The sequence below is a fragment of the Gekko japonicus genome, unplaced genomic scaffold (assembly GCF_001447785.1).
Source record: "Gekko japonicus isolate JY-2015 unplaced genomic scaffold, Gekko_japonicus_V1.1 scaffold623, whole genome shotgun sequence".
In the NCBI taxonomy this organism is placed as follows: domain Eukaryota; kingdom Metazoa; phylum Chordata; class Lepidosauria; order Squamata; family Gekkonidae; genus Gekko; species Gekko japonicus.
This window is the reverse complement of record NW_015174293.1, coordinates 58919-70049: the sequence shown is the minus strand read 5'-3', so window position 1 is coordinate 70049 and position 11131 is coordinate 58919. Positions and strand designations below refer to the sequence as shown.

The window sequence follows — 11131 nt, the reverse complement described above, 5'->3', positions numbered from 1 at the left end:
TCCCTGATGGATTAAAGTACCCTGGTCCTGCTCCTACATTTAAGAACATAAGAACATAAGAGACGCCAATGTTGGATCAGGCCAAAGGCCCATCCAGTCCAACACTCTGTGTCACACAGTGGCCAGAAATACCAGTGCCATCAGGAGGTCCAGCAGTGGGGCCAGGACATTAGAAGCCCTCCCACTGTTGACCCCCCCCCCAAGCACCAAGAAGACAGAGCATCACTTGCCCCAGAGCCCCTAGCTATACCTTGTGGCTAATAGCCACTGATGGACCTCTGCTCCATATGCTTATCTAATTCCCTTTTGAAGCCGTCCATGCTTGTAGCACCCACCACTTCCTGTGGCAGTGAATTCCATGTGTTAATCACTCTTTGGGTGAAGAAGTACTTCCTTTTATCCGTTCTAACCCGACCGCTCTGCAGTTTCATGGAGTGCCCACGAGTTCTTGTATTGTGAGAAAGGGAGAAAAGTACCTCTTTCTTTACCTGCTCTTTCCCATGCATAATCTTATAAACCTCGATCATGTCACCCCTCAGTCGTCTTTTCTCCAAGCTAAAGAGCCCTAAGCGCTTTAACCTTTCCTCATAGGGAAAGTGTTCCAACCCTTTTATCATTCGAGTTGCCCTTTTCTGCACTTTTTCCAAAGCTATAATATCCTTTTTAAGGTGTGGTGCCCAGAACTGCACACAGTATTCCAAATGAGGTCTCACCATTGATTTATATAGGGGCATTATTATATTGGCTGATCTGTTTTCAATACCCTTCCTAATAATCCCCAGCATAGCATTGGCCTTCTTTATTGCAGTCACACACTGTCTCGACATTTTCAGTGAGTTATCCACTACAACTCCAAGATCTCTCTCTTGCTCAGTCTCTGCCAGTTCAGACCCCATCAATGTGTATTTATATTTAGGATTTTTGGCTCCAATGTGCATCACCTTGCACTTGGCCACATTGAACCCCATTTGCCATGTTGACGCCCACTCGCCCATCCTTGACAGATCCCCTTGGAGTGCCTCACAATCCTCACTGGTTTTCACCACCCTGAACAACTTTGTATCATCCGCAAATTTAGCCACTTCACTGCTTACTCCCATCTCCAAATCATTAATGAACAAGTTAAAAAGCAGTGGACCAAGTACTGATCCCTGCGGTACCCCACTGCTTACCACCCTCCACTGAGAAAATTGCCCACCTACACTCACTCTCTGTTTTCTATGAACTAGCCAGTTTTTGATCCATAAAAGGACTTGTCCTTCTATCCCATGATTTTTGAGCTTACTTAGGAGCCTTTGATGAGGAACTTTATCAAAAGCTTTCTGGAAGTCAAGGTAAATAATATCTATTGGATCCCCCTTGTCCACATGTTTGTTCACCCCCTCAAAGAACACTAACAGGTTAGTGAGACAAGATCTTCCCTTACAGAAACCGTGCTGAGTCTGCCTCAATAGGTTTTGTTCATCTATGTGCCTACTAATTCTTTCCTTAATAATGGTTTCCACCAATTTACCCGGTATCGACGTCAGACTGACTGGCCTGTAATTTCCCGGATCTCCTCTGGAACCCTTTTTAAAGATGGGAGTGACATTAGCTACCTTCCAATCCTCAGGAATGGAGGCAGATTTTAAGGAAAGATTACATATCTTTGTCAGGAGATCTACAAGTTCACATTTGAGTTCTTTCAGAACTCTCGGATGTATGCCATCTGGGCCTGGTGATTTTTCAGTTTTTAAGTTGTCTATCAGTTTTAGGACCTCCTCTCTCGTCACCTCAATCTGACTCAGGTCTTTCAACACCCCTCCTGAAATCAGTGGTTCTGGAGTGGGCAAGCACTTCTCATCTTCCACAGTGAAGACGGAGGCAAAAAATGCATTTAGCTTCTCAGCCATTTCCCTATCATCCTTCAATACTCCTTTTACCCCTTGGTCGTCCAAGGGCCCCACTGCCTCCCTGGCTGGTTTCCTGTTTCTAATGTATTTGAAGAAAGTTTTATTGTTGGTTTTTACGTTTTTTGCTATATGCTCCTCATATTCCCTTTTTGCCTGCCTGACCTCAGACTTGCATTTTATTTGCCATAGCCTGTGTTCCGTTTTATCAGCCTCACTGTGACTAGCTTTCCACTGCTTAAAGGAATTCTTTTTACTTTTTACAGCCTCCATTACTCTGTTTGTTAACCATGCAGGCTTTTTCCTATACCTTTTTGTGCCTTTCCTAACCTGCGGAATATATATTTTTTGAGCTTCTAGGATCGTAGTTTTAAATAGATCCCAAGCTTCCCCAATTGTTTTGACCCTTTCTACTTTTCCTTTCAGTTTCCTCCCCACGTGTCCCCTCATATCAGAGAAATTACCCCTTTTAAAGTTAAAAATGGTTGTGTGAGTCTTTTTGGCCAATTCTCTATTTGTACAAATGATGAACTCAACAACATTATGATCACTGTTTCCAAGCGGTGCAATCACTTTTACATCTCTCACCAGGTCTTGAGTGTTACTTAGGACCAAATCAAGGATCGCCTCTCCCCTGGTAGGTTCCGTGACCATCTGCTCCATAGCACAGTCATTTAGAGTGTCTAGAAACTCAATCTCTTTTTCCCGGCTAGAACACATATTGACCCAATCAATGTGTGGGTAGTTAAAATCACCTATTATTACACAGTGTTTTTGTCTAGTTGCTATCTTTAAGGCATTCATCATTTTATAATCCTCCTCTATCTTTTGATCTGGTGGGCGATAACAAACTCCCAGTGTTAAGTTTCCTTTTGGCCCCCCTATTTCAACCCATAGAACTTCCAGAAGCGAATCCAATTCACTTAGCCTCTCAATCTTTCTAGACTTTATACCCTCTCTGACATACAGAGCTACCCCACCTCCAACCCTTCCCCCCCTATCCTTCCGATATAATATATAACCGGGAATCACTGTGTCCCACTGATTTTCCTCATCCCACCAAGTTTCAGAAATACCCACAATGTCTATTTTTCCCTCCGACACCAAGCACTCCAACTCCCCGATTTTACCTCGGACACTTCTAGCATTTGTATAGAAACAGCTGTAATTTCCCTTACAAGTTAAGCCTGCATCCTTCCTCTTGCTATCTCGAGTCGTTGTCCGGCAGTCCATGTCACCAGCCATGGCCTCTGTGGACAATTTCAATCCACCTTCCTGTAGAAAAGCAACCGGTACCCCCTCATCTCTCTCAGATGAGCCAACCCGAACCAGAGACTTTTCATCTCCTGTCGGCTTTCCCCCAATATTCAGTTTAAAAGCTGCTCTAACCCCCTGCAGCTGCTGGTGTGACCTTGGGTCAGTCACAAGTTCTTTCAGAGCTCTCTCAGCCCCACCTCCCTCACAGGGTGTCTGCTGTAGGGAGGGGAAGGAGAAAAGAGATTGTCGGCCACTCTGAGACTCCAAGTGAATGGCGGAGTATAAATCCAATCTCTTCTTCTACCTTACTCATTTTAGTCTTATTTTTTTAATTAATTGATTTGTATACCGCCCTCCCCACTGGTTGGGGTTCTTACTGGTGAACTTGGCACTTTGGTACTGTGGTCCTGACAGCACACTTCTATGCATGTTTATGTAAAATTAAGTCCTGCGGGGCTCGGACAGATTTGCTGCCATGTAAGCAGGTGTATGCCCTGACCTGGATGGCCAAGGTGAGCCAGATCCCATCAGGTCCCAGAGGCTAAGCGGGGGTCGGTCCTGGTGAGTACTTGGAGGGGAGACCACGGAGGAGGCTCCGGGGTCACTAGGCACAGGCAGGCAATGGTGAACCACCTCTGCACGCCTCCTGCCTTGGCTGATTCCACAAGCTCACCCAAAATCAGCTGTGACTTAACAGCGCTTTCCACCACTGCCACCACCAGGCTGCAGGAGAGACCAGAAACATGCTCCAAAACTGGCGATGCTGTCCAAGGATCAGCAAGGTTCAGCACAGAGACACAACACAATCATACTTACGCCTACATACTAATAGTGATGTGTGGCCCACTCTCCTATCTGCAGCTATCTAAACCCACAGATCAGGGCCACACTGATGTTACACAGATTTCCCCCAACATTCTATGCGCGCCAAAAGAGGTTGGCTGCATGAACTGCCAGTCAGAAGACGCTGGCTGGGTTGGCTGGCTGCTTTGTGGAGTCCTGCCCACGTCAGCGCAGGCCAGGATCTTCGGCTCACTCTGCTCTGGTCCTTGGAGAGGTCGGGACCATCTGCAGGCTAAACCAGGGGAAGGCCTCCACAGGTCCAGCCGACGGTGTGGCCTTCCTCGGCCTGCAGAACTGAGAGGGAATCATGGCGCCGGCAGAGGGTGGCTCGGCCGCATCCCAGCCATCCGCTGCAAGCGAACGCCGCCGCCAGGAGCTGGGGAAGGGAGGCTGCAATGCCAGGCGACAGGGGCTGGGGGCGCAGCGAAGGCAGGCCCGGTGGCAGGAGGAAGCGGCAGCCCCAGAAAAGTGAATTAGAAGCGAGGGGGATGGGAGAGGGCGGAGGAGGTCAGTCACGAATGGGTGGGCGGTCCGCCTCACTCCACCACCTTCTTGGGAGGGGCTGTGCCAGCCCCAGCTGGCCTCGGAGACGGGGGAGGCAGCCACGCCGCACTGCCCTTGCCCGGCGCGGCCGGACACCAGGAGGCGCCGGCCCCTTCTTCAGGGGAGTTCCCTCCGCTGGCCTCGGGGGGGGGGGCAGCCGCGCCGTGCTTCCCCCGCCCGGCGCAGCCTCGCCCGGGGAGGTGGCGGGCCCTGCTTCGGGGGGGCAGGCGCGAGAACAGCCCCCTTCCCCGCTGCGAGGCCTCTCTCTGGCGGCCGCGCCGGGCTTCCCTCACCCGGAGCGGCCTCCACCAGCCAGGCTGTGGGCCCTGCATTGGGGGGGGGCTCCACCAGCACCGGCTGGGCTTAGGGAGGGGGAAGGCAGAATCCCCCCTCTCCCCGAATACAATTGCATTGTCTGTGCATGCACGCAACAACATAACTAGGCAGCCACTCCAGCTTGGCCTTGACACCAGCCACCAGGCACAGAGGAGGATGCCACTGGCTGCCGCTGCAGGTCCAGCCATAGCAGAGAAGGCTGCCAGCAGCTGATCCGGGCCCAGCCGCAGCAGCAGCAGCCACCATGCTTCCAAGCACAAAAGTAATGATCTTGAATTCACAGTAGGGAAACAACCTGAAAAAGTAATAGGTCTCCAACTACAGCAAAAAGAACCATTCCACTTTGAGTCATGAACACTGCTTACCCTACAGTTCAAGGCACGCAATTTCAGTCACCTGTCATTTCAGCAAGATGCTGTGTTCAGATACATTAAAAAGAGAAGCTCTGATTTCAAGGAGTTTGTGAGGAACTTATTTGAGGAGAGACAGGAAAGTTCAGCCATGTCCAAATTTGATTTCTGCAAAGATGCAACTGTAATTTTTACAACTTTCAACCCCATAATCAACTTACAAATCCAATTAAAACACTGGACATAGTGCAGCTCCTGTATGCACAGAACACACACATGAGCAGACCCTGGGGCTGAAATGCATGTCTCATCTGCTTCCAGGCCGTAGCAAGAGAGACTGCCACCCAAGGCCAACTTCTCCCTGAAAGCAGTGCAGCCAGTTGTACAAGTCCTGGCTGGAGATACACCCAGAACCTGGCTACACTGAATGAATGCTGTCTGGAATGAGGCATTCAGGTCACCAGGGCTCTCCACGGGCTGAACCAGAGCATTCCAGTCTGGCCAGTTCCTTTTCCCTCTTCCCCGTATTGGAGGATCTAACAGATGCTGTTGGGACCAGTGTTCCCTCTAAGCTGAGTTAGCGTGAGCTAGCTCACAGTTTTTTAGCCTCTCACTCACACATTTTTGTCTTAGCTCAGGAAGGATGGCTCCAGAGCAAATCACTCGCTCACAACTTTAATGCCAGTAGCTCACAAAGTAGAATTTTTGCTCACAAGACTCCACAGCTTAGAGGGAGCATTGCTTGGGACCCCAATAGCTTTGGGGCCTATCATAGGCGGCCCTACCATGTTAGTGTTCTTCCAGCACACACCTCCATGAGCTGGCCCTGGTGCAGCATCTTCTAGCAGTCATATGTACATGCTTAATCCAGCACTTTTAATTCAATTTAGTTTACTTAAGAGAGATCAGGAAACAGCACTCAAACCAATGAAGAAGTCTCAAATAGGTTTTCTTTCTTTCTGTGCAATTATATATAAAGAAACATAATCATGCCTCTATACAGTTATAAAAAATAGTTTTGGGAAATTCTGGTCTTGTCTGCTTCTACCTAATTAAATTAGTAGAATATGAACAAGTTTCACCACAGTATTACATATTTTATCTATTTCAAGGTTGTTACGTGGAATTCTTACAAACAGGACACATTTTGGCTCTGATAAGAACAGTGAAGAAAATAAACGCACAACAAAAAAGGCACTTTGACAGACCTCCTTCTGCTGCCGCTCCAGTTCCTTCATTCGGATTTCCCGAGCTTCAGCTCGCGCTGCCCGCTTTGCCGCAAGCCTGGCTTCAGCCTACCAAAGCAAGATTTTAAAATGCCATAAACCTCATGCTGTTTAAAACAAACAAACACCAGGAAGTTCACTTCTCCCCCCCCCACACACACACACTGTCCCAGATTACTTTTCTCTATTTTGCCTGCAGAAAAATGGAAACATTTGGGGAGCACTGAAAAAACTGCTGTGGGTTTTTTTGGCAGGAGGAACACGTGAAATGTCCAGCATTCAGTATTTCCTGTGGGGAATGGCACAAAGGGTTTTAAAGAGCAAAATGCACAGGGTTACACCAGCATTATTTTGAACTTTTTTTCAATTAAAAATAATAATAAGAGGCACAGATACTAAGTCATCGGCAAGGCCCAACTGAAATGCGTACTGACCGGATGAGCTCTTGGCTACCTTCTGGTCAGTGAAGTGGGGCTTAAGTCATAAAAAACTTCGAGTCGACTGAGCCACAAGGTATCATACTTGCACAACAAAGCAGCTAATTATAAGATCTGGACACAGAGGTTTGGGTCCCACGATCCATCAACGGAAGATGCTGACAGTCAGAGATCTTTCCCAGGTTTCTCTACCCTCCACCCAGCAGTACTTCCCAACCCTGGAAAGTTTATTCCTGGCAGAGGTGGACTGGCAGAGGTACCAAAACAGCCCTGGGAAAAGTTCACACTTCTTCCTGCAGCCGCTCCCCCTCCCGCCTCCAGCAGGACAGAAAAGAGGATCCTTCGCGAGAGGAAGGCAGGTCTCGAAGGCCAAGGGCCACAGCAGGGCATCAGGGTGCTCCCGCTCCTCTTGGCTGGCCTGGGCAGAGAGGCGCGCACACACAGCGGCACCCGGCTTTGGCCTACGCCAGCCACAGCCGTACTTCTCCTCACGGGCCCCACTGTGGGTGGGTCTTAGGGCAACAGCCCACCAGGATTTCCACTGGTAAAGTAAGTGGCCAGTCCCTGGGTCAGAGGACCCACACTGACAAATACCCAGGCAGGCAGGCAGGCAGGCAGGCAGGCAGGCAGGCAGGGAGGCTGCAGTGAAGAACCAGAAGGGGAGGAGGCTGCCCCCCTTTCTGTCGTCAGCAAAGCTCCACTGGTGGTGAAGTGGAGTGATGCCACCTCCGTCCACCTCCCCGCTGCAGCCGTTGGCAGAACAGCTGAGCTTCCAATCCAGCCTCCTCCAGATGAGCAGGTGCATAACCTCCCGTTACCTAGGACATTCACACTTAGCAACAAATAATAAAACTTTGCTCATGACCATAATGTTTTTTTTATAGCCCCCCCCCCCCCCGGCAACTATACACAGCGCTATACATTTCAGGACATTCAGCTTTACAACCGTACTCACAGTATTAACCACTAAGGTAGGCTGGCAGACTTCTACTTTTGGGCGGAAGTTCCTGCTAGCCGGCTGCAATGAAGCAGCTCCTGGAAGCCTAAAGCCCTTGAATTCAGGACACTGAAGGAGCCTGACGTTGCAGGAGGGGAATAAATTCATTCAGCAACAGAAGGGCAGGTTGGGGAGTGCTGTTGTTGTCTATCGTGCCATTCAGACTGGATAGTGGCACATATCCAACAACACAGCTCTGAAGACTTAAGGGAACACAAATTTTCTTAAGAAAATGCAACATCCGTGCATCTGATGATGTGAGTTGCGACTCATGAGAGACTATGCCAGAATAAATTTTATTTGTATTTAAGGTGCCATGTATCTTTAATTTGGCTACAACAGACTAACAAGGCGAACTCTCCAATTATTAAGAGGGGGGTGGCAATTTCCACTGACCCCCCCCCCACTGCAGCCCACTTACGTCCCCCCCAATATTTCTCGTGGGGGTTAATGGGCCCTCAGGAACACTGCAGGAGTCAACTGCAGGGATTGGAGGGTTACTAGGCATAAAATAGAAGCATCACACAAATGGATCAGCAGAAGATATCTATTTTGTTTTTAAGGACAAACAGCCTTGTTTGAGTTTCTAAGAGGGTCATAAAATTCATTTTTAAGAGATGGTACCTTTGCATTAAGTGCAGATTTAATTTTAAACAGGATACTTTTAAGAGGGAAAAAATTATTTGGGCTGAAATTTACCATCATTCTGTCTGTGCTGCTTAAGATCAAACCTGATTTTTAATTTTTGCATTGATTTTTAATTCACTCTGCCACTATTGATCAGAATTACACTCAAAGACCAGGTTACCCTCTAAAAATTTTGTGTAAACCCATCAGCATATGTGAAATTTCAACATATATAGCTGGAGAGTTTACGCAGCTGTTTAAATGTATAAAATAGAGAGACACAACTACGTAAATAAAATTAATAATTAATTAACTAATAACAAATAAAAGAGCATAATGGCCAGAAAGTTAAAACAAATCAGTATTGCAAACGGAAAGTTTTCCAGCTCAAAACTACACACTGATTGGAAGAAACAAGAGGGACAGGAGATTACAGTCAAGGACTCTGCTTCCGTATGTATGGCTGCAGAGACTGTTGCACAAACTGCGTGTCCAGCTTCCACACTGATTTTTTTACACTGGTACACCTACCTAATTTGCAAACAGCTTTTGCTAAGGATACAGAACTCCTCAGCATTTTAACCTGTTCCTCCAAAGGGCACTCTAACTTGGCTCTTGTCAGGGGGCAGACCTCTCCTCTGCTGGCAGTCCCACGTGTGGGGGGAGCCAGAAGGTACGTAGGAAAGGGTTCCCTGCGTGGCGGCAGTCGTTCCCTCTGCTAAGTTGCCACGGGGCCTTTCTCCGCATGATTTCCAAAGAAGGCCGTGCAAGTGAACACAAACTCCCTCACAGAACCCAGCCCTCGTTCAAATCTGTAGCAGACGCTTCTTCTCCTGAGTCCCCACAACTTACCTTCAAGGCGGCTCAGCAGAAAGTACGTGAGGAAAGGGGAGACCGTCCTCCTTGACGCCACCACGCCCACTGGAAGCCACAGCTCCTGACTCACCAGGGGATCCCAGGCTCAGAAAGGTTACGGACACACCGCCAAGCCTGTTCTCCTCCACCCTCAAGCACAGAGTGCGCAACAAGCGCAACACTGACCCAAACGGGGGAAACCGCCAAGGAGAATAGTGCCCCAGGTAACACTTTGCATTTAATGTCTGCGTATAAAAGTAATGATGAGATAATTCAGGGAGGACATACAGGATCTTTAGAAGAGTCCCGTGGAACAAATCAGCACGGCACGGCACAGGCACTGTGGCTATTATTATGTTGTATATTTCGATCTAATGAAACACTCAATGCTATAGTCAGAGGTATCAAACTCATTTGTTACGAGGGCCAGATCTGACATAAATTTCACTTTGTTAGGCCGGGCCATGTGTGCCACAAAACGTAATGCCAGGTACCAGAGACAGAAACTGTATACAGGACAGCAGCTGGTAAGCTCCGAGTTGGCGGACTGGAGAGGCAGCGGTGCAGCGCTGGGCAGATGCTCCCACAATGCTTGACTGCTGCAGACGGGGCTGTTCTGCGGTGCTGAAGCCACAACGGAGTGGCTCCGCCCACTCCCCCCCAGCACTTCCTCCCTTGCATCAGTTGGTCGCGGGCCGCACAAGAGCCCTCGATGGGCCAGATCCAGCCCCCGGGCCTTATGTTTGACAACCCCTGGGCTAGGCAAAGGCTACTGTCATTCTCTTCATACTGGAAATCCCATACACCTGCCCTCATTCAGGAGGACCAATCAGGTCTTTGTCCCTTCTCTAACCCATCATCTCCTCCTCTGAGCAGCATGTTTCCCCTCCACCTTATGACAATAAGAAATGCTAATTCTGATTCCTCCAGACTTCCCCCAATTTCTGTCAAACACACAAAAGAACAATTTTTGTTTGCTATTGGGCTCCAGCCCTATAATTGAACTCTCTCAGGCTGTGGTCACACTGGCAGCTTGGCGTGATATGGTGCTGCCTCTAATGGTACCGGTTTAAAGTGTTGCAGGGCATATCTTCCAGACAGCACACCTTGCTGCGGGTTACCTACGCGGACATCCCGTGGTCAAGCATCCACATTACTGCAGGGCCTTAGCCACAGAGCACGCTGCCCGGTAATTTTTCAAAGTGTTGATGATGGTCCACCCAGTCTGCTTCTGTGTTTAGGCAGTACTGGAGACGCCCTACAGACCCAAAGGTCAGGCAAGTGCCAGTTCATCCTAAGAGCACGGAGACTTCCTCGAAGAGGTTTTGACAGACGCGATGCTCCTTTGCCTGCCGATGAGCACCTGGCACCCCCTGGACCAGCACTGGCTCCCAACAAGGGATGCCTGCATCACCCATCACCAAGACGAGGGCAACAAGATCCTCCAGTGGGAAGGTGTTTTTGCATCCAGCATTAATTACATCAGGCATTGTGGTCTTACTCCTCATCAGTTTCAAAATCTTCTCTCAGAAATAGATGCATAATATGGGGATGTATTGGACGCCATGCAAAAGCCAGGTGGCTTAGCAGAGGCAAAGTCCTCAAATGTTTTTTCAGTCTTTGTCATGAAGTTGGTGTCTTTCTCAAGGAGAAAGGAGAAAGTTCAAGAAGTACTTTCTGACCCTGGATGGGGTTTTGATTTAGCTTTCTTAAGGCGTATCACAGAGCATCTGAACGTGCTGAATCTAAGGTTGCAGGAGGGGGGGGGGGG

At 48.7% G+C, this 11131-nt stretch overlaps 1 protein-coding gene across 1 annotated transcript in view; it reads right to left on the bottom strand.

Moving 5' to 3' along the window:
• The window catches only part of LOC107121181, a 136880-nt gene that overhangs the window by 98040 nt on the left and 27709 nt on the right, over positions 1 to 11131 (bottom strand). The window contains exon 3 of the mRNA XM_015424055.1: positions 6427 to 6513. Coding sequence (XP_015279541.1) covers positions 6427 to 6513 — 87 coding nt within the window. The remainder of the gene's footprint in view (positions 1 to 6426; positions 6514 to 11131) is intronic.